This window comes from Cydia fagiglandana, chromosome 3 (assembly GCF_963556715.1).
Source record: "Cydia fagiglandana chromosome 3, ilCydFagi1.1, whole genome shotgun sequence".
Lineage (NCBI taxonomy): Eukaryota > Metazoa > Arthropoda > Insecta > Lepidoptera > Tortricidae > Cydia > Cydia fagiglandana.
In genome coordinates, this window is record NC_085934.1 from 15,612,061 (window position 1) to 15,636,661 (window position 24,601).

General features: G+C 38.1%; 1 protein-coding gene across 1 annotated transcript; it reads right to left on the reverse strand.

Annotated features, from left to right (window-relative positions):
* Positions 1 to 555: 555 nt before the first annotated feature.
* Positions 556 to 23,922, reverse strand: LOC134680205 (protein hook-like). Its single transcript, XM_063539292.1, has 15 exons — positions 23,641 to 23,922; positions 22,296 to 22,448; positions 21,692 to 21,808; positions 19,548 to 19,642; positions 17,034 to 17,147; positions 13,446 to 13,600; positions 12,462 to 12,597; positions 10,155 to 10,292; positions 8,677 to 8,790; positions 8,027 to 8,207; positions 7,222 to 7,352; positions 6,469 to 6,622; positions 5,512 to 5,685; positions 4,941 to 5,037; positions 556 to 4,350 (listed from the first exon to the last, which is right to left on the reverse strand). The coding sequence occupies exons 1-15, from the start codon at positions 23,729 to 23,731 to the stop codon at positions 4,125 to 4,127; spliced, it is 2,076 nt and encodes a 691-aa protein (XP_063395362.1). The 5' UTR covers positions 23,732 to 23,922; the 3' UTR covers positions 556 to 4,124.
* Between the last annotated feature and the right edge of the window lie 679 nt (positions 23,923 to 24,601).

The window sequence follows — 24,601 nt, forward strand, 5'->3', positions numbered from 1 at the left end:
TAGCGGCAACAAGAATACATAATCTGTGAAATTTTCAACTGTTAGCTATCACGGTTCATGAGATACAGGATGATGACAGACAGTGCTTAGTAATAGGGTGTGGTTTTATCGTGTCGTCAAAATGACAGATCAGGACAAATGATTAAGGCCGAGCCACACCGGCTTGCGTGTGCGTGACGTGCGCGTGTGCGTGCGCTAAAATGTTGGAGCTGCACACGCACACGTCACGCAAGCGGTGTGCCGTCTCTCATAAGGATCTGTATACTACAACGCCGCACGCGCACGTGCACGTCACGCACACGCAGCCGGTGTGCACAGGCCTTTATTAGCTAATTGAGGTTTGTGGCGCGTTTATCAATAAGGGGGTAATTCTATAAGGCAAAAGAAATAATAATAAACAACAATTTAAGACGTAACATTTAACGAACGAACTCCATTCCCAAGTGAGTAAAAATTATATAAGTATAACAACTGAAATGGATAATATTTGTTCTGCGAGCTGAGAAAGCCCCAATAAGATAACTCTAGCCGTAACGGCAAAATGAAACACGGCGCTAGGAAAAAGTTATATATTATCATCTCAAAACTGAATAATATAATGTATATTGTCTTTCCAACAATTAATCACATTTCACTTATACAACGTAAAGTTATACAAATAAACAATTTGTTAACTGCACCTTAAATATTGAATATTGCATAATAAATAAACTAAAAAAGAATCTACACTAAAGGTACACTTTGTCAATATTTTACCTACTGCGATGTTACGTCAATTTGACATTTTCTTATAATAACATTGAAATTATCACATAAATATCTATGTTATAAAGGTGGATAATAATAATTGGCTTTAGGTGTGATGTTATTAAAAATAGTCTTATTTTATTAACTAACAGACAACATATATTTTACACGAGCTAAGTTGTTTACCTAAAGTTTTTAAAATCAACTTCTCTGTATGACCTATTAAGTGTCTTAAAAAAACACCACTCAATGCTGTTATCAATGTCACAAAACTACACAACTCGTGTAATCTTAGCATATTTTTTTTATAAATGGATCACTGGTTACTTAATATTGTAATAAGAAAATACATGTTTTATGTCAAGTTATAGGCTTCGTATTACTTCATTAAAATAAATCTTAGATTAAATTTGTTCAAAAATCAATAAGGAACCTTGTAAGAAAAGTGCGAAGAATCCTGTATTAATACATTGCTTAACTTTAACAATGGTTGAGCATTAAATAAACCTAAATAATACTTTTAACAAAAACAATTGTGAAGTGAAGCTGTTTTCTGTGAGCGGAAAATTATTAAAACACACAACTAGATGAAAAATGTTTTAATTTATATTATAACGCAGTCAAAGTCTAGTTATAGGCTTTCTTTGCGTTATAATATCATAGTGGTTAGGAATAAAAGCTTGTTGTTATTTAAAATACGGCCGGCAGTCTGTATTTTATCGGTGATGTTAATATAACCAGCCATAGCAATCTATGCTTCTACTGCCAGGACTATGTGTGCGTAACTATTGCAGATTATTCATGAAGTTGAAAAATAAAACTACTTATCTAAATAAAGCAGTACAAATGCTACTACTACTACTATCTCCTCTGGTAATCATAATCAATTTTATAAATGCTTGTTAAACATAACATATAAAGTTAAAATTGCGTCGCTACAAAACGTAGTCTTAATTTGGAATAACGAAAATGCCTAAGAGTTTTGATGCACTATCAATTGGCTAATTGGCTTTTTTAAACTTAATTTACCTACCTACAACGTTAGAACAGAGAAACGTAATTTAGTATCCATGTTTAATCATATCGAAACAAGATTATTGTTTAGGGATTAGATAGCATTTTTGCATCTATCAATGTACGAATAATATGTTTACGGCTGCTTCTATTAGCTAGGGAAAAGAATATTAGGGATGAATGTTAATGAACGGAGAGCGGATGGTAGACCCAAAAACGATGGATGAATTGTGTGAAAGAGGATATGAGAAAGAAAGGAGCGAATGCTGAGGTGACTAAAGACAGAGGAGAATGGAAGAGAAAATATGTTGTGCCGACACCACATAATGTGGGATAAGGGCAGGGAGAAGAAGAAGAAGAAGCTACGTGCTAAGTTGATGGTGGAGAAATACATAGCAACGCTAATCCACAACTTAGTGAAAATATGAATTTTCATGGGACTAACAACTGTCAAATAAGCTATATGTCCCACAACAACTAAGGCGGCGCGACAGTCACGCACGGAGTGAATATAAATTGACTGATAAAGACTGTGTATTGGAGCATTCCATGAAATTGTCTACCGTTGTCCCGTACAAACGCGAAGTTTCTGAAGATTTAAAGGTGTAAGAGTTTCCTTTTCTATGACAAATGGTCATAAATATGCACAGAAAAATAATCGCCTGCTTTAAATGCCGAGAAAAAAGTCGCAACACAGGAAATAAAACGCGTTTGTACGGGACAGCCCGTGGAATGCTCCATTAATGATTTCAAAAAGCGATTAATTTCACACTGAAATTCACCCATTTAGATTTACAGCGAGGCAAAATTTTTGCTCAATTAATTGCGCATCTAGCTACGCGATACATGTGCTAGCATGTATGTATCATTGTACATATGTGGGTATACCTAATCGTTTTCCATCGTATTTCCTCGCAAACATTCACATTTCGTCATGCTACTGCAGTCAGCCTCGGTACCTTTTGTACTGTGATTGACTGAAAGAACATGACACGTTCATACGTTTCCGTGAAAATCGACGGAAAATTGTTATGTACATCTGCACGTCTACACCTTAAACGAGTTTACACTAATAAAAAAATAGATCGGTATATTTACCTCAACTACTTTTGGATTGATCTCTTCTGAATCTCGTATTTGTGTTCTTTTACGCATTCAGTTTGAAATACTATCCAGTTTAAGACCACTTCACAAAAATAAAGATATTCTGGTATATCAAGTTACGTTCTGATGTGATAAACTTAACTGTAAGATTTTCGTGAAATCGAGTAAATTACGAGGTTAAGAAGATAATCAGATAATTTACAATAATAATTTTATTTAAAATGTATTTGAGCCCGTCTAGAGCTACTCTTTTGTCACATTTTACTAAGGCACCGGCAGGCCAGCGCCGTCCGTTAGTGTCAAATTTTATCTAATCATAAATGCACCCACAGTTGACTTTTCGAAGTGGTACTTACCGTTATTTAGTGAAATTAAATATTGTGTTTGTAATTATAGTAAGACTGTTTAAACTTTAAATACATACGAAGTAAGTTTTATTTACGGCACCTATAGTTTGTTTTTTTTTAGCATTAGAAAGAACTTCATAGAAGGTAAGCAATCTTGACATGTTTTCTAATTGAAATACGCTTTTTAAAAATCAGTAACTATTACTTATGAAAGCAGAAGAATATAAATGATCGTATTAGATTCATAGTTGTTACATATTAGCCATAACTTATTTTTAAAATGTGTTTTTCAATAAAACGACACATAAAGATTGTTCACCTTATTTCTAATGCTAAAAAAACGAACTTTAAAGCTTGTTTTTATATCCATAAATTGACAATTTGGTTGCCCCAATGTGCCAAACCGATTTGTAATTTTGGTACAAAATGACTTGTACCAATCACGTGTACAGTCAACTGTAAAAATATGGGTGCACAAATCATCTCAAAATTATGTCCCATAGCTCTTATGTCAGCGAATTAAGAACTATGGGACATATTTTTGAATAAGTTAGCTACACCCATATTTTTACAGTTGACTGTACGAATCGTCATTATGGCATCCGGGATATAAAAACAGAGTTTAATCGACGCAGTTTTTGTTAAAAAGCTTTATCATTTAGCAGGTTAACAACGTTATACAAATAACATCGACCGAGGGATACCGCACTATATTCGGAGTACAGAACAAACGACGCATAGGTACCCTGCACTTTATCATGATGCACCCAGAGGTGTCTGGGCCGCGCGGGGGTGAGGGACTGGCCGACAGCAGTCTACCGCGTAAAAGTAACGGCACATACCCTCTCACATACGACGCGCTTACGTCTGCCGTATCCTGGCGCAGAGCTTGTCATAGTGCACCGTAGGGTGTCAGGGCTGCGCGGGGGGTCCCGCTCGCGCTCGGGGGTGGGGGTGCGGGGGCTGGCGGCGCTGGCGCGCGAGGAAGGAGTGTCCGGCGGACAGCAGCGCGAAGCGCGTCTCGACGGCGTCGCGGTGGCAGCGCGCGCCCAGCTGGTACCAGGCCGACGCCAGCAGCCGCTGCTCCGTGCTGCCGCGCGGCTCCGAGCCGCCGCCGCCGCTGCCGCTGCCGCTCCATCTGTTGAAGTTTAGAGCTGTTACGCACTGTCGACTTGTCGCCGGCGACTCGGTCGATGGCGATTGTAATTTTCTATAGTTTATATGGGTGTTTACCCACTTAGTCGCGGATCGCCCGAACGACTCGCAACGTAGTGGCGACGCACAAGCGACTAGAAACACGGGTTTAAATGGAAGCGTTCACACTGCGAGCAACTGTCGAGGCGACCAATTTGTACCCGTCTCTCTCTTGAACATAGTTGTGTAAAGCACAACATATTTTAGTGATGCTTGCGCTCGTCTCCTAGCCCTATATAATTGCGTATGTTTTAGTCGCCGAGAGGCTAAGTCGCAGGCGACTAGTCGACAGTGCGCAACGGCTTCTTCTGGTGTAATTACGGAGATATCGTTGAAAGGCGCGGTGCATGTAGCGAGCGCTCCAGGTAGTAAGGTAAGGTGTGCGACGCTTATGTCTGTCTATCAACGAATCTGGCTGTCAATGACAAAGAAAAAGGCTGTCAGTGACAGCCGTTGTCATGCAGGGATGAGTACCAAGACGAGGAGTTAAAGTTACCTTAAAGTTAATAATTATGTATATGTATGTATACTGACTCGTGTCGGTTATTGTTGGGCGTAGCATCGCCTCTGGCCGCACCGGCGCCTGCGCCGCGCGCGTAGCCCAACGTCATATCCGACAGCGACGGCAACGCTATAAGCAAAAAACACACTAAAACAGCAGAGCTAGAACACGCCACGGTAAGCCGACTCCAGTCATTTTAAGGTCAATGGATAAGGCACGCGGAGTTCGCAATGGGGTATTTCTCGTTGAGTTTGTGTGGTCTATTCGAGCTTTAAAATCAAATTCAAATTGAGTTAAAAAAATCGTGCTACAAAATTATACAGCGGGCCGAAGGCGAAGCGTCGAGGCTTGCGAAGGCCGAAGGTCGAGCTCCGCGTAAGGCCGAAAGCCCGAAGCGTCACCTGAGAGGGGGAAGTTGGGAGCTTAAACACGATCCAATAGTAAATGTCTTTACAAGCTCACGTCGGGCGTGGCCTTAAGATTTAAGAAGTTCCACGTAATGTCAAAATTGGAGAAAGTTTGCAAACTTGTGTTGTAAATTATGATTTTACATGAAATCAAAAATGATAATGAATGTTCAGCTGTACATGGGTGTGAGCTTACCCGCAGCCCTGGGGTCCAGCGACTTGATGACCTCCTTGGCCTTCTCGACGCACCGCTTGTACTTGTCCTCGGTGGCGACGAGCTCGGCGTCCCGCGCCGCGAGCGCCTCCTGCAGCTTCCCGGCGCGCCGGCGCTCTTCTGCTAGAGCGGCTTGCAACTCTTCTACTTGTAATGCTAGAACAGATAGCATAGTTAATATAGTCATTTATTATTATCATCATCAGTATTTTGTCGGTGGAGTAATCGCCACTCTCCTTTTTGCTGTGCCAGCCTTTTAACTCCCTTGAAAACGGAGAAGTCATTTATTATAACATAATTCAACTTTTTGCAGTGCTTACTACTATGTTATAAATATAATGAAAAATTTCACGAATGCTGCATAGCTATTTTTTAGCCGTTTTTCAGTAAGTAAGATGTTTGGTAGCGTAGCAAAATATCAGTTTAGTAACGTTTTGCATGCATTTGCGTAACTGTTTCGAGCAACAACAGTGAAAGATGTCTGAGACGTAGTTTCGATCCCAACCCCTGTCCTTACAACTTAATACTTAGGTACAGCCGACGTCAAAGATATTTTTAGACTTTTGCACCTTACTTCTTTGTAATAAGGCGAAAAAAGTAAACTTAGTAGTAGTCACATATTAAATCATAATTTTAACGAGTCTATCGTGAATTTGCATCGATACGTCGGAAATAAAATTATTTAAACAAAATAAATTCGTGATATAACCACAGAATAAATAATAGTACTAGGTACAGAAGACCCACTCTCTAACAAAACGCGTCTGTCACGATCAGCACAGATATGGCCGCTAGGTGGCGACAGCGCCACGCGCGGCTTATGGCAAACCCCAAAATTGGGATCGAACGGATGTACTTTTAGCTACCTGTAGCAAAGCGACGAAATCGCGGAGTGAGCCACGCCTGCTATAACCTGAAAGTTAAGTATGAAAGCCTTACATTTCCGCTGGCTGTCCTCCATGGCGGTAGCGAGGCGCGGGTCCCTCGCCGGCGCGGCCTCGAGCGCGGCCTCCAGCTGCATGATGCGCTGGTTCTGCTCTCTGTGTAGCGCGCGTTGCTTCTCTAACCGCGCTGCGTAGTCTTCTAGCAAAGCCTGGGGAATACGACATCTTGTTAGGAAGCAATAAAGTTCAATTGAGTATTAGCACCAAAAAACCCGCCACATAATCACACTACGTATTGTATCCACGCACGAAGCGTAGGGAGATATTAATTATTAACGTAAACCAGAAAGTCAGAATATTAAAATGTTATAATACTGACCTCGGACTCTGAGATATTTATATCTTTCGATTTTAACACATTAACTGCCAGCGACCCGCTAAGCGGGTTCTCTATTCGAAGGCGTTTTTCGCTAAAAACAGGAAAAACCCGTGTTATCTGCTACACTCTCGTAGAGTATAGACATAGCTCGCGCTAGCAGTCAATGTGTTAAAACAGATTTAAATAAATAAAACTAGTCTTTTGTATACTTCCTAATTTACTGGTCTTTAGAATTTAATGATAAGGGCTATCGTATAATTAAAGCATTTTATTTATTTATTTATTTTATTTTGTAAGGAGTACCAACAGCTGCAAAAACATTCTATAGATTTAGGTAACAATACAAAGCCAATTACAGGTACTCACAGATAGAAATGAAGTAGACAATATATCAAACTTTTTTTTATATAAATAAAAAGAGGAATTTACCTGTACAGAACCCTGGTCGGCCTGCGCACCCTGGTTCTGCCGTAACAGTTTGTTCTCATGTTCGAGCCGTATCAGCTTATCCTTCATCTCTGTCGGGATCAGCTCCTGCGACACGTTGTCTTCGCTGGCCCCTGAAAATTAACAAATTAACTTAAAAACCTATCCTTTTTGCTTCAGTCAGCCTGTATCTAAGTAGGGAATATTACGTGAAACTTTGCGTAGGTGGCGCCACTACCACTATCTGTCGCAATCTGGGGGTCTACTGCGAAACAAGAAAATCGAAATTTCGTTATCTAACCTGCCGCGAAACTAAGTGGCGAGTCAGGTCATAATGCCAGCTCTTTCACTCTTTGTTGGTCTTAACAAGGGTAAAGGAGATAGCATAAGCTCAGTCTCCAGTTAGTTTTGCGGCAAGTATAGTAGTTTGGCTTGCTCGCGCTGCAGGCAAGCAGCGTTTTGTTTCGTGTTTTGGAACCTTATCGACAAGCGTATAAGGTCGATATTAGTACAATAAAAATAAGTTTTAGACAAAAATTAAATTTTTGATACAAGCTTTTATCGATTACCCCTAAGACAATATGGTTGCGTTGTTTTATCACAGATTTCCTATGGCCAACTCCTGTATCCATCATCAGATCAGCTCGATGGTACCATAATATTGCATTGTCATCCGATTTATACATGCATGCAAAATTTCAGCTCAATCGGAAACCGGGAAGTGGATCAAATTTAACTTGCAAGATTTGATTACAGACCGACATACAACGGGACAGGTGAAAGTAAATAAAAGCTTGTAATAACATACCTGCAGTTATAGTATAGTGGGTGAGGTCCTCCACCGTTTCCTTCAGTGCGTCCCTGTCGCACACTAGTTTGTCTCGCTCGCGCTGCAGGAAATCTGCTCGGCTCGACAGTTTTTTGTTTTCTATTTCCAGTTTGTCCGCTTTCGTCATTTCAGCGTCTAGTTTCTCATTTAAATCTATAACCTGTAATATACACATTGTTATGTGGTTTAATAAAAGGATATGTAATACTAATGTAAGTCCCGTAAACACCATTAATGTCTATGTAAGACGTATCGTTGCGGTGCAATACCTACACCTATCTTGTAGGTCAACCAAATCAATAATAGGGGGTATAACTGCAATGTTCTGCCAACAGAGTGTAGCACTAGTGCTTATAGTAAACCATAGAGTAACTAGTACATATTGTGCCTTAAACTGTTTTTCACAAGTTTTCACAGACATTGAAATATGACATTGATGCATCAAGGGCCTACCGCAAAACGCGAAATTCGAAATTTAGTTATCTGCTTCTTTATCGCTCAAATATGCAAGAGTGATAGAGAGGATATATATTGTGATGGATTGTGATGGTCTGTGGTAGTGGCGCCTCCTACGCAGAGTTTCGCGTAATAATTTCGATGTTTATCAGTTATCACGTATTAGAACTAACCTGTTTTTTATAAATGTCTAGTTTAGCGCGTAACGCGTTCGCTCGCGTGGCCGCCTGCTCGTGTTCTATCGCTCGTTGCACGTGCTCTGTGTTCGCTCGCTCGAGTAGTTTCACCTATAAAACAACAGCAAGGTTAGTTGCGAAGTAGGTAGTGGTCCAAATTAATTAATGCTATTTTATCGTTAAGAGAATAAGGGCATGTATTTATTTTGAATATTTTTGAACCTCTCTCCCGCCTAGCTACACCTTCTGCTGGCTTTAACCATCTAAGGGCCACTTGCACCATCCCACTAACCCGGGGTTAAGCGGTTAAATCGTTAACCCAGTGTCAAATTGCACTGGTAACCATGGTAACTCTAGGTTTAACCGGTTAAAGATAAAGATAAGATAAAAGATAAAAAATAGTTTATTCAAGTAGGCATATTACAATGCGCTTATGAACGTCAAATAAACCTTTACCGGCTCCAACCGTACACCTCTGCCCCGAGAAGATTTAAATCCCCCCTCAATTGGAGGAGGGTATCCCAATATGGGACCGGCAACAAACTCGGCGGGACACATCTTTTCAAAACATTATTACATCTTATAATTAACATGCATTACGAGTAATTAAGAAAAATACAATTTAAATTACTATAGAATTCATGCAATTATACTCAGTGAGTACATAACTTTATAGAATTTGATATAAAAAATAAACATATATGTACATGAAATCACAAATACGTAGCTCTTTCAGAAAACATATCAAATCTTACAAAAGGAAAAGAAATTAAAATCAATAAAAGAAATGAGAATACATATTATATGAATCTGACTGATTGTTATGAGATGCTTTCATACAATTTGATGTGCTTTCTTACCTGAGCTGAGTCACCTTTAACTCTACACATAATACAATATTTTTAATTACTACTTGTCGTTATTACAGTTTCTGGTTTGGTTAAAGCGTGTTAGTGGAATTGTGCAAGTGGCGCTAATGGATAATTAGTAGATTAGGTTGTAACTTGTAACGCAACTTCCGCATTAAAAAAATATACCATTTGTGCAGATGATAATAAATGAAAGATTACAATTATTTAAAACTGCGAAACGAACAGTTTCTATCCCCGATGGAACGTAGATGGCATTTGTTTAGGTTGAGTTGAGAGCCTGTTAGATTGTTTGTTTGCATACAAAGCACGATACAAACAGCCCTTCATTATTAAAAATTTATCTAAAATGGATATAACATGACGAAAATTATAACCCTCCTTTTAGTTTTGCAGTATTCGGGTAAAAAAAAAACAAATAACAAGCTAACAAGTATTATAGTGCGACATTAGCGACATAAAATAGTAGAAATTAGTGGAACTAAAAAATGTCTATACTAAAATTACTAATTGTTGCCATGTTTAAGCATTTTATGTCAAAAATGTGACAGTTACGTAGAAAGTGGCGCCCTCAATAATTCTCTACAATTTCTTGTCGGACTATACCTGTCTCCTCAAGTCGACATGTTCCTCCATCCTCTTCTTATAAGAAGCCACGGTGGCTTCAAGTGTGGCCGCTTTCGCAGCCGTCTCCCTTAAAGCGTCCACCTCATCTTTGAGCGTTACGTTCTCTGACGCTGCTATCTGAAAATGAAACATTAAAAAATGATGACATAAAAGTGCACTATTGAACGTAATGGCATCACATTGTAATCCCATTGGTACCTATTTATGGCAACTTTGAAACCAAATCGTCATTAAAATAAATATATAAAAAAATAATCATGTAGGGATATCTGACCTATCCTCCTAAGGCCCAAGGTCCTGCCTATAGTACCACTTCAGTTCGATGAAATTTAAATCCTAGGTTTTGCTTTGTTTCGTTCAATTTTCTATCAACGAAAAGTCAACTCTATTTCCTACACTGTAGGTTCACATTTCAGTGGAAAATTTGGAGCTTTCATTTGTATGGCTGGGCTGGGGTTCGAGAAGAGTGCACAGTATTAGGTTGATGGAGACGTCTTTCAGCTGATATGATTTATGTATTTGTGAAGCCGATGGCCTGGGTTCGAATCCCGGTAAGGGCATTTACTTGTGTGATGAATACAAATATTTGTTCACGAGTCATGGGTGTTTTCTATGTATATACGTATGTAAGTATTTATACTAGTAGTTCGCCCCGAACTGTGAACTCGCGGTTCGCCAAAAAGATCAATTGAATGCAGTGCTACTTAGTCCGAGATGGGCATTTCGTAATTGATTCCTGATTCCACGATTACTTGAAATGACTTTGTAAACTTTTATGACATAGTGCATGGCAACCATTTTGGAATTCAAAAAGGTCATCATTTTCGATATCGGGGCCCCCTAAAACCTATAAAACGACATCCATGACGACTTTTATGACATAGTGCATGGCCGCCATGTTGGATTCCAAAATGGTCATCATTTCCGAAATCTGCGCCCCCCAAAACCTATAAAACGACATCCATGACGACATTTATGACATAGTGCATGGCCGCCATTTTGGAATCCGAAATGGTCATCATCTTCGAAATCTGTGCCCCCTAAAACCTATAAAACGACACCCATGACGACTTTTATGACATAGTGCATGGCCGCCATTTTGGATTCCAAAATGGTCATCATTTTCGAAATCGGGGCCCCCTGAAACCTATATAACGACATCCATGACGATTTTTATGACATAGTGCATGGCCGCCATGTTGGATTTCAAAATAATCATCATTTTCGAAATCTGCGCCCCCCAAAACCTAAAAAACGACACCCATGACGACTTTTACGACATAGTGCATGGCCGCCATATTAGATTCCAAAATGGTCATCATTTTCGAAATCTGCGCCCCCCAAAACCTATAAACGACACCCATGACGACTTTTATGACAAAGTGCATGGCCGCCATGTTGGATACCAAAATGGTCATCATTTTCGAAATCTGCGCCCCCCAAAACCCAAGAAACGACATCCATGACGATTTTTATGACATAGTGCATGGCCGCCATCTTGGATTCCAAAATGGTCACCGTTTTCGAAATCTGCGCCCCCCAAAACCTATAAAACGACACCCATGATGACTTTTACGACATAGTTCATGGCCGCCATCTTGGATTCCAAAATGGTCATCATTTACGAAATCTGCGCCCCCCAAAACCAAAAAAACGACATCCATGACGATTTTTACGACATAGTGCATGGCCGCCATCTTGAATTCCAAAATGGTCATCATTTTTCTTTTTTTTTAATTTTAAAAATCTAAAATTAAAAAGACAATATTATAAATGTGTAACAAACCGAGCACTTTCATTTGATACCTAACTCGACCATACTTTCTTTGAATAAAAGTGACCAGAATAGCTAGAGCCCTCACAAATGGCTTTTTAGCATTTTAAGCTCTTCTAGTTCAATAACCTCTTGTTCGAGCCTGCTCAAAATTTAATGACTAAAATATAATGCCCTCAACTACACGTATACCCAATTTAATTTAAATTAGAACAAATTTACTTAAGTTCTTGAGTATCAAACTATCTTCTGACAGTTCAGCTTAAAAACATCGAAATGCCGGAACGTGCCGCTAGCCAGCCGCGTGATCCAAGTCGAATGTAAGAACTTCGCTTCGCTTCGCTCGCTCGTTCGATAAGTACATATGTACATCGTCGCCTAGCACCCATTGTACAAGCTTTGCTTAGTTCGGGGCTAGGTTTATCTGTGTAAGATGTCCCCTAATATTCATTTATTATTATATTTATATATATAATATATGTAGTTACCATTTGAAAAATCTGAATGCTTACTTGTAACTCTTCGTTTCTTAATTTCATGAGCGCTAACTCCCGCTCGAGCGCGTCGGCCCTCGCCCGCTGGTCATCTCTCTGTAGTTCTACTTTGTCCAATTCGTCCTTCAACGCGTCTAACTGCGCCCGCATATTACTGTAAAAACACACACACATACATTTTAAACTTTTCGACGCCGTGTCAAACACAAAAGCTGTCACTCAGACGCCACGTCACCGAAGTGTCAAAACTGAATGCACGTAGGTCTGTGTTGCTCTGTGGTATGTGACGGTTTAATTGGTCTTTGGCGTTGGACTTACGGTGCGGATATATCGGTCATTGGCCAATTGGTCCAAAAGGTTAATAAGACACGTTTATATTTTGCGCTGTGGACAGAGACGGTCAGCTCATGCGCGAGATTGCCGTCACGAGGTTTACCAGACGCCAGTCAAACGTCCAGCATAAAAGCTGTAACCGGACCCCGACCTTTGTCTGGTCCGAGGCCTGTTCGATCGTGTGGAAGGTGGTCCGCCGTACGTCCGTTAAGGACGCACCTATAAGGGAGAACGAGAAAGAGATATGCTGAGCTGACCACTTCAAGGTCGCGGTCCGGAACGCCCGTCTGTTACAGCTTTAACTGTCAGCTACTAAATCAGGATTAGCGGAATGAACAGTTAATGTTTACACTTTTCCAGTTGCGTCGTGTTCTTATCCGGATCGTATTGCGGTCGTGCGCGATATAGTGACACCTGCAAAAGCAGTAGCTTCAGCAAGGTTTAAACGCCCAGGGATTTAAATTTGCCATCCTAATGATGACTTTGACGTTTTAAGTTTAAAATTAAATTTCGATTCTCTTTGCTGACTGATATGGGGTCGGAGGTTGATATAAAAGGAACATGACTCAAAGCACATAACTTAAACTATGACCGTCAACAACAACAACAACAGGCCGTCTTGTCCCTACAGAGCAATGTCTTCCAGACAACCTTAGGGCCCTTACGCACCTGTATCGTAATGTTCCCGCGTGTGCAGGCCCAAGGGAGGCGCCCGCCTCGTCGAGCTCGGCGTCATCGTCGTCGGCCCTCTCGTCCTGCCTCGCCGCGGTCAGCCGCGCCACCTCGCTTAGTAGCGTCATCTTCTCTTCTTGGAGGACTTTTACCTGCCACCGAATACAGTTTTAACCATGGTATAGTAATATACTCCGCCTGGTACTCTCTTCCCGTCTTTTCGTGGTCATGTGACTGACACAAGCCTACGTCATCATGCGACAGCGCTATATGATAATATGCGATAGCGCCATATAAAGTGGCAATGTTATTGTGACGTAGGCTTGTGTCACTCTGCGAAGAGAAGACCATGTTTTATTAGACTATGGTTTTAACTTAACTTCGTAAGACCCATCATATAAAGTTTTCAAATTTTTAACATTAACATTCATTTTTAATTTGACCATTATAAGTAGGTAAATTAAAACGAATTTCGTTTGTTTTAAAAAGCAATGAAACAAGAGAAATGCTACTTTATTTGCACGAATATGTACACTGTACATTGTACATTGTTGTAATGTACATTGTAGTCTCAGGAGGTTAAAGCCAACGCATGGACTATGACTGAAGTCACTTATTTTTGGAAAAAACACTTTGATTGACTCAATGTTTTGATGTAAATTTATTAATGTAGTTACAAAAATCATTCCGAAGTGAAGAAAATCATAATTAATATTAGAAAATAAAAAAAAAGATTTTGGCGTTTTCTTAACGTAACATTTCAAACTACATAAAAGGCATTAAATTAAAATACAAGAAAAGCAATTTCAGGTGTTTGGAAAATTCTTCTTCTAAGGAGGATTGAGAGGGACATCAAAAAAGTAGGGGATTGAAACTTCGTACATACGTTGTGACAGAAAAAAGTCATGTGTTAACTTATTAACAAAGTATGAACCCTACTGCTATCTTTTGCTACATAATGTTCTATGCTCATGTAGCATAATATAAAAATCAACATACAAATCCACTCGTACGCACAGACAACAGCTAGTAATTAAATATGTTTATTCGTAAACAACATGTTGTTCGGAAAATTACAGCCTCAAGTTCAGTAATTGAAATATTATTATAAGTTACGTCTGTATTCACGAGGCGTAAAATATAATGGAGATTCTATGGCACATTTTACGACCCCACTATTATTTCATTTACGCACTGATAACACTCCCTGTATCAATTAGCTTAGCCATAATGAGAGTGTGCTCTGTACTGGTTTCCTATACAAAGTCAGTCCCGGAACCGGAAATTCCTGGGACTCGCCATACAATTCAGTCCCGGGAGCATTCCCTATCCATAATGAATATACATACTTTTCTGGAAACTACAAAGTTGATGCATATGTAAATAAAGTCTACTTTGCATTATTTTTCGATCCACGCAAAATTCTAATTTAAAATTGTTTTAAACGGAATTGTCAAAGCAAAAATTCAAAAATGACAAATAAATATAATAATTATGTTTGCTATGACAATTTCACCCCTTGATAATAAACAAACTTGATTATAAACAGCGTTAGTGTGACAAATTTAGTGAACATCTGGGCTAATGATATTCGCCGACGCAATTAGTCTAAGTTTTAAAACTACAGTCAATAAATTATAGTTCGTTTTTTTTAGCATTAGAAATAAGGTAAACAATCTTGATGTGTCTTTTAATTGAAAAACACATTTTAAAAATAAGTTACGGCAAATATGTAACAATTATTAATCTAATACGATCATTTATATTCTTCTGCTTTCAGAAGTAATAGTTACTGATTTTTAAAAAGCGTTTTTCTATTAAAAGACATGTCAAGATCGCTTACCTTCTTTAAAGTTCTATCTAATGCTAAAAAAAACGAACTATAATACAATTACATGTATCTAGAAAGTAACCAAATTAAAATAAGTATACTAAGCAAGGAATTTAAATGACCACGCTCAATAGATAAAAGTGATTAGAAACTACATGGTCAACAGATTGACTAACGAAAGTTTAGAAAATATAATCTATTGCTCGACGACATATTGTCACGCGACTCATGGTTGTGTGAGAGTTTGAAACAGCAGACAGTAATGGCTACCGAGAACACATGTATAAAACAGTACCTATATTGCATTCATATTCCGCATTACGCATAAATATCGGGGCAATCAAGCGTTGATCAGACAGACAAGACAAGACAAATTGTCGGAAGAACAAATGTAACTAGACTTCGATCACGCTTAGTTTACAACGACTGCTCGCTCTTGACAGTAGGGTTGCCAACCGTACTATATTATATAGTATTGTACTATATTTTGGCTCTCTGTACTATATACTTTTGGAAAAATGTATAGTACGTTAAAATACTATATTTCCGATTAAACGTATATGTATTACACTCATGTTTAGTATTTTATCTAAAAGTACTAAAGTACTATATTTTTGATGTGTTAGTCTGGAAAATACTATATTCCACCAAAAAAAAAATTGGCAACCCTACTTGACAGTGACAATGTATGGCGCCGCGGCATAATTCTCTTAAGAGTTACATGAATCCAACCTTTTTAAATTGGCATCCTGAAATACTTAATATGAAATTTGATATGAACATTCAACATTCAAGTAAGTAACATTTATCCTCAAATGTACGAAACAGCCTATTTCAGGGTTGGTCCCATATTAAAAGTTGCTCAGTATAGTCCCAAAACCTCCCCGGCAACAGGAATGCAGTTATTTTTTAACCACCCTATATATTACGTAAATGTTCATTGTTTGAAAATATGAGCGAAACTTCGATTGCGTGGAAGCGGGTTTTTAGCCGTATGGACTCTACATAAAGATTCCGCTGTAAATTTTTCTAGAGTTCCATTCGAGAATCTTATAAATGTTGTTGATATGTTATATGTTATGAGAAGTACTTATATGTTTTTATTGAGCGTTAATATTAAGACGATTACGGCATGATAGCAACTTACGTAAACTAAAAAACGCGAGCCATTTGATCCGGATTAACTATCATACCTGACGCATCTAAACTATTATTTATAGACGTAACGTCCACAATGGAACTCAAAGAATAATATTTACACTAGGTACCTACACGAAAAGAATATAAAAACCAAAAGATTATCAAAGTAAATTACAGACAACATTGCAACAATCAAAATTTTGTTAAAATGAGGAGGTAGATTAGCCAATGACAAAACGTTCTGAAAATTCTGACAAAATGCAATAGGTACAGTCACCTGCAATGGTATATTACACAACGAAGGCCGCAAAAATATCTGATCTTATTTGTAGAGCCATAAGAGCACGTCACATATTTTTGCGGCCTTCGAAGAATAATATATTATTGCAGGTGACTGCACGCGTTGATATACACGTTATTACATTGTTTTAATGTTTGTAATTTGAGATTATATTTCTAACCATGAGTTACTTATAAAAATAAAAACCACCCCTTTTTCAGTCACCTTAAATTTACTGTTACAAGTATAAATTAGGCGCTGCCAGCATAAAATCGACTTTATTACCAATAAGCATATGGACGTCACTTTAAAAACAACAAGTTAACAAACAAACCTGCGTGTCAAGTTCATGGCACCGCTGGGCGAGCACCTCCCTCATGTCCGTGTCGGGCTCCGGCGCGTCCGCGTGCGGCGCCCCCCTTCCGCCCAGCGTCAACGTCTCCAATTCCTAAACACAAACACTTCACATCACTATCCATAGTTACACCCAAACACTAATATCTACATCTCTTTCGCACGCATGAGAGAGACTATTCGACTAAAAGGTACACTGCTTCATTTCACTGGCTTTACTATGAGCGCCCGAACTCACCTGCTATGCTTAATCTACTACAACCACCACTGTAACACACGCGACGCGCCCGCCGCATCCAAACGCTCGCACTCAACTCATGATCCAAGGACATAAAATAAGCGTAACTAAAATATACAGTTTCTTAGCCGTATAAAAATGCAAGCGTCGAAAGAGCGCTTGAGCAATATTATAACAACGCAACGGACATAATGTTGTAAAAACGCGCCCATATGTAATACGATTATGAGTATTATGACGCGTGAAGTGATCGAGTGCACTAAATTACAGCATAGGTATTGTAACTACTTAGCGAACGCGGGCGAATCGAATGTTCAGGCAAAGTTTAACCGTGAAACCTTGAGATACGTAAACAGAACATTTTTACGTATTATTTTTACATGTGTAATGTATGAGGAATTAAAATTGACATCCAAAAATCTACATTTTTCAAATATTACTTGCGATATTGATAAACCGGAACTAACAAAGTTCCAAGTGAAAGGTTTTTTTTTTCACAATAACTATACGAAATCGGAGAGCACAATTATACTGGTACACCAAATCGTTCGATTGCCTAAGTTCTAACGATCGGAACGACAGCCCAGGTTGCATAAACGATTCACGGACGTGACGCGATCTAAGCGGCTACGTGGACTGAAGCGGGGCCGTGTGAGCGTTGCTGTTGGACAGACTTGAATGAACAACAATGCCATCCATCCTGAAAACTACTGAAGCAATTGAGCAAATATTTAAATGTCTGTGTGAAACATAATGCTATTCAAATCCACGCATACAGCGTGGAAGATTCAGGAGGTCGGTTTACACCCGGAAAATCATATTTCAATGTGTCTTCATGTTCCTTTCTGGGCACCTTCATATACTCAAGGCGTAATTTCGGACTTTGTACAAAACCAGTAAGTCTAGTTCATCAGGGCGTCGCCGTCGAGGCATTATATAGATTTTCGCTTTTCTACAATTTTAAACGATTAGTCTATTTTGGATCAATTTTAAAATTACACCCTGTACGAACTCCTTCATAGTATAGTGACGTCTACACTACATGAATGAATTTGATACATTGTCAGTTTATCACTAGCATTAGCAACAAGTAAAAACCTGATATTAGAATAGTAAAACTCACGCGAATGTTATGTTATCGTCGCCGCACAGAATCATCATTGTGTGTTCAGACCGTTCAGACCAAGTAAGAATGAATTAGTATAATTACTTAAAGTAAACCGTGATACAGTTATATCACATGCTCAGCTGCATATCAGGTGCATACAGCTAATTGCCGATTAAATTTACGTACGATTATTGTGAAAATGGTTACACAACTTGAGTGCTTCTTATATTGTAATTGGGGAAACACTTCATAATTCCAAAAAGTCATACGGCTGAAAGCATTGTTCATCCGGCTTTTCTCTAAGTGCCCAACTTAGTTACATTAAATGGTTCGTTATCCTACGTTGCTGTTATAGTAATTAACCCAGTTTATTTACAATGAGCGGTTTACACTTTCACGATCAAAGTCTGGACTAGATTAACCGTAGGTAAGCTGATTGCTATTTGTAAAGCAACCGCAAATACCGCAATAAGTAGTTTTTATGTGGGGCTTCCCCTTGTTTTTTTTTACTTTGGCAATAGTTTATACAAACACGCAGATATAGCACTCTTATAGAAAACACGTTACTGCGTACCGTGCGTTGTTTTTGTATGGGTTTCACAGGGTGTGAATAGTAATTTCTGCTCTCAACATCTGTGACGTTCATTTATGATTACAAGAAACAAAGTCGGATTATGAGAATAACACTTATCAACAATACGAATCCAGAATAATACATTTTAAGCAGCTTTAAGCGGCAAATCTGTTCTTTTATAATTTAATCTGAATCTTTGTGCACACTGAAGCGTGTTTTGATTTATATCTTTATCGTAATAAACCACATTTATGTAATGGCAATGGCCGACATATTAATTTCATTTCGGGATTCATTTGCAGCGCTTTCTCGTATTTTGCTCACTGTTTTGTAACAGCAAAGTACATATTCTTGAAGGCCTGATGAGGAGATTACCAATGAGGAAAGGAATACCTACTCTTACTTATAATTAGCCTCCTAACCTGATATATATTAGCTAGGCCCTCTTGACGCATTAGCTATACGTACTTGCGTAAGTCATTGACATATTTCAAAACATAATGGACCCATGGGAGCTATGACACTTTCCACACTTTCACCAGGCCCCTTGGGATGTGGAAAGAAATGTAGGTACCTGTATAGCTTGCATGATCGACCGCTGACATGAGAGTTCCAGCTCCATTATTCTCGTGATGTATTCTTCTTTCTTATCGCAGTTCACGGCACAACCTAGTGAATGAAATACAAACGTAGTAATATTACCAAAATAAACATTGACTAATCCCTAAGCGCAAGAGCTAATTTTCGTTGCACGTTGGCTGAATCCTGAGGCCCTGTGTACAGCCGCCATCAAATATATCGGAGCGGCCGAGGTGCTCAAAAATATCTGAACACGCACTCTAGCACCATGACAATATGTAGAGGCGTGTTCAGATATTTGTGAGCACCTTGGCCGCTCTGATATATCTGATGGCGACTGTACAAAATTTAATTCTGAAAGTCAGGGTTTACTTACTACGTATGTTTATTTAACAGTATCACGAATTTAACCACATCCTGCCTACTTCCTTGTCGCAGTTAAATGACCATTTTTATACCTTATTGCAACGAGATAAAGTCTATTAATTGTTGGTTATGTGTTTTCTTGTTGTTAAAAACGTAGCCTTATCAATGTTCCTATACGAAAAGGTTGGAATGGATATACTCTACGCTACAAGTATATTGGTTTATACATTATGGTGCTGACATTGACCGTCTATTCTTGTCAATGGAGCAACACATTGTCCCTTATTGGTATGTCCGACGACAATCACATTTAAGTTTAAATAATTTGTTGAAAGAGGGGCGATGTAAGGGCCAAATATATTATTGAAATTACAGGATAGATAAAGAAGAGTACAATACCACAAATAACTTAAATAGAGGCTTGTCTTTCGACATTTAAGAGTCTGGTCTGGATACATCTCTAATAAAGTACCTATCTAATATTTCATTGAATCCATATTTTGAATTGTATTATGTAATTTTTGGTTAAGTATTTTTATTGCTTTTAAAAATTTGACAAGTAAAAGTGGCCTATTTGCTGAATAAATGTTTGAGTTGAGTACAGTAGGAGTTGTGTAAATAAATTACACAACTTAAAATAAATACAATCATAAATTTTGTAATCATAAAGATTAGGCATTTAAAATGCAAGGTGAGTTTGGTGAGACATCACGAAAGTATTTAAGGATTTTAAGGGATACTGACGCTTAATTTTCGGTTATTAATTATATCTGCAAAAACAGTCTTCATCTTCAACATAATTTTAGGCAAAACTGAATTTTAGGGGATCTGTTTAACTAATGCCCTCAACATTCTAGATTAGTATAAAGACTCAGTACTATAAAGATCACTTCACAGCATACAAAGGTACAGCGGACGGCGACGGCGGTCCCTTCCTCTCTTGGAAATCTAGGAATTCTAAATTGGTACATTTTGTACTGCGGGCGTCCTGTCATTGGGGGCAATTATAATAAATCATAGTAAAAGTAACAATGAGTGCTCCATGCCCAAGCAAGACAGATAGGAAACCTCAATCTATTGTTTATATAGATATTATATCTATCATTACGTGACTAATGTAATGTAGTGATTATCAGACATTGACTGATAAAGCCAGTTCTTACACATAAATTAATATTTCACTGCTAAGCTACGCTCATAGCACTAAATCATAGCTAGTCGCATACACAGTACATCGCGAAAATGCTACACAGAAATTCAACGACAATGTGTCGTGATTAACGTTGAATGGGTCAAATTCAAATGTATTAGTCTGTTGTCGTTATTCAAAAACACACTAGCAGCCTAAATTAGCTCTTAAGCTTATAATTGTTTGGTTTATACTGTCATGTACATGTATGTACTTGATGAGTACTTGTAACAAGAGGACATAACATAATTTAACTAAAACTATTTTGAATAGTATGTAGTGATGTTTCCCTAGAACCCTAATTTACACTGACTAGCCTATTTAATCCGCCGCCATTTCGTCGTGTCGCTTCAAGTGCATGCAGCCCACACCAATTTTGGTGTTTAGCAGTAGTAGTTGCCGCGCACCGCTACGGAACTAACACCTGTTCGCGCGTGCGCCACCTTGCGGTCACATTTGTCGTAATAGACGCGTTTTGTTAGAGAGTGAACCTTCTGTACCAAGTACTATTATTTATTCTGTGCTCAAACTTAAATTTGAATCAAGCTTAAACTTCAGCTCCAGAATGTGATTCAAATACTTACTAAGAACAAGTTGTAATAGTCTCCCTAAGTCTGATGGGTCTGCATGTTCAGCAATATTGACTACATCAGGCCGTGAAAAGTCTTGCAGGCTCAAATTTAATATATCTTGATGATAATCTGTAACAAAATTAATTCTGTAAAACGTAGTCTACATTTTCTTAATGCTATATTTCTATTAGAAACAAAAAATCAATTAGAAATCAACCTTATCAACAACCAATGCAGTGGCATCTTTTGTGTATTCATATTCCATTAATATCATCCAAAAATACACAAATAAGTACAACAGGTTAGCACTGATTGACTAGCACATTATTATTATGCAGTTTAGCAAAGCAATAGGGTAAGTTGCCAGTAACTGGCCACCCGTTAGTAACCGTTCATTTTAGTATAAGGCGGCTAGTTATTGAAGGCTGGCAAGTTATTCAAACCTTATACTAAAATGAATTCTGTTTAAGTATACGTGAATAGAATTCATTTTTAGTTTAGGGTGGCCAGTTATTTGCCGGTGGCTAGTTACTGATGGCAAATTACCCTATTTTGTTATATTAGGTAATTAAAACAACCTATACAAAAATGTGTTGATTATTTTTCGCTAACTTACCAAATACACCTTCTAATATTTTCTTCAGATTGCTGACTTTTAGCCTCCAGTTGTGACCCACATCTGTTTTGATTTTGGTATTCCATGATGGGGAGAAATATTCCGGGGCGACTTGTGTAAGAGCCTCGGCAATGGCCACCCCATCTGAGAGTTCTGTGGGAGAAAAATCATTATTGTTCTATAAGGATTACGCTGATCGAAACAAAACAATTTTTGTTATAAATAAAATTAGCATATGACAAATAACAAAATAATAGTAAGTCACTCAAGGTACAGCAAGCTACAAAATTGCATGGACTCATTGTGAACGGAATTAATTCATAAAGTAGCTATGCACTTTTACAGCACGCTGTATAATTGATAAACCATATTTTTTTAGATAAGTTTATTTTGAAAAGTCGGCCAACATAGCCTTGACTACCCAAATAACAAAAAATTGGCAATTTGAATGACAGAATTTTACGACAAATAATGAGTTGCGGTATCCAGCATGTCTAAAGCATCAATTCTTATCTTCATTCATACTTTAGATGTGTACCATTTAACTGGAGCCGTTGGTAAGAAGTTATTATGATTAACTGCGGATTGATTAAAGGCACATATGAAGCCAATTAGTATTTTATTAAGTAGTTCTATAATTAAGATTATATCCACTATAAAATCACTGAACAACTTCCTACAAACATTTTATTGTTCATGAAATTCATTACAAAAAAAATTGCAGCGTATGGCCCGCATCTCAACTCAACTCACAAAGCAGAGCAAGAGTTGTCTAATCCATTTTCTATTCAGGGTAACATTAGATTCCAATAAGATCAATTGCAGTGAATAAGATGACATATCAAATGAAATTACCAAACAGCTATTCCATTGTAAAAAAAAACTTTGATGACTAACTAAGCTGTGGGTGGTTAAGTACTATTGTTTCAAACTATCTACAAGATAACCCATAGAGAAGTAGTAGTAACTAATGTCCCAGACTCTAAATTTACCAGATTTATTTTATTACGACTCCATACTCACGACAAAAAGAGTATTAAATACTTCATTTTGTTTTTTGGTTTATAATCTATGTTGCTACACATGACTAGGCTTTTACTTAGGCCTAAGACTAAATGGTTATTGTAGTGAACATGTTCTCTAAGATTTAAAGGCAAGCTTAAATGTAAGTGTTGATACATCCTCCACTTGTTTGTGGATCAAGCAATCAAGAGACAATCACATTCATTATTCCATTTATTCATCTTGAGTTACCCTATCAAAGTAGGCAGTGTCACTGATAACAAAAATGTATATAGCGATACCCTAACACAGTTGTATTAATACAATATTTATGCTATTTTACCTGACGGATTTCCATGTTTAGCCTTAAGATTTAAGGTCTGCAACCATTTAATGAGATTGTCGCACAAAACTATGCTATTTGGTTGCTCCATTCTGGCATGAATGGAGCGTATTGCACTGTGAAGTCAATTAAATTAACAGTAGACTCGCGCTTAATTAAATATCACATTTGGTCAGATAATAAGAATTAGGAATTTTAGATATAAATAGAAAAATAAGAAATGTTTCCCGTCGACAGTAGTGAACCGTAGCGTGACGTTTGCTGGTGCGTTTACAAAGACAGGTGTTGATAAGTTGATTGCATTTACAAAGATAATTAATATTAATAGAGACTCTTGCACACGGCACATGTAGCATACATCAGAGCAAAGAGTATAGTATAGGACCCCTGAAATTTCATTATCTGCCTCTCTATCATTCTTGCGCTTGCGTATCAAGCGATAGAGAGGAAGATATTGAATTTCGTTTTTTCGCATTTCCTAGTCATTCCACGCAATGAAAGATCAAGAATTTAGGCAATCTGACGCGGGCTACATGCATGAATAACATCATGCGTGCATGAATAAGGAAGTACTGACATACCTAAATCTGTAAGATTGATTAGAATATCACTATTATCAGAGATAATGATAGACATTTTAACCGCTTGTGTAATTTCCCAAAAATCTACATGATAGGCATAACAGTAATTTGGTTTTTATTCTATTTGGGTAGACTGCTGCAGGCTTAACAGTAAGGGCGTGCGACTTTCAATCTGGAGGTGGAATTCGAACCCCGGCTCGTACCAATGAGTTTTTCGGAACTTATCTACGAAATATTATTTGATATTTATTTATATGCAGTCGCTTTTCGGAGAAGAAAAACATTGTGAGGAAACCGGACTAATTCCAATAATGCCTAGTTTACCCTCTGGGTTGGAAGGTCAGATGGCAGACGCTTTCGTTATAACTAGTGCCTACGCT

Excerpts from the sequence above, each read along its gene's own strand:
- LOC134680205 (XM_063539292.1), bottom strand. The coding sequence starts at position 23,731 with ATGGAGCAACCAAATAGCATAGTTTTGTGCGACAATCTCATTAAATGG. Across the intron at positions 8,791-10,154 it reads ATGTCGACTTGAGGAGACAG|GTGAAACTACTCGAGCGAGC; the intron begins GTATAGTCCGAC and ends GTTGTTTTATAG. Across the intron at positions 7,353-8,026 it reads CCACTATACTATAACTGCAG|GGGCCAGCGAAGACAACGTG; the intron begins GTATGTTATTAC and ends GTTAATTTTCAG.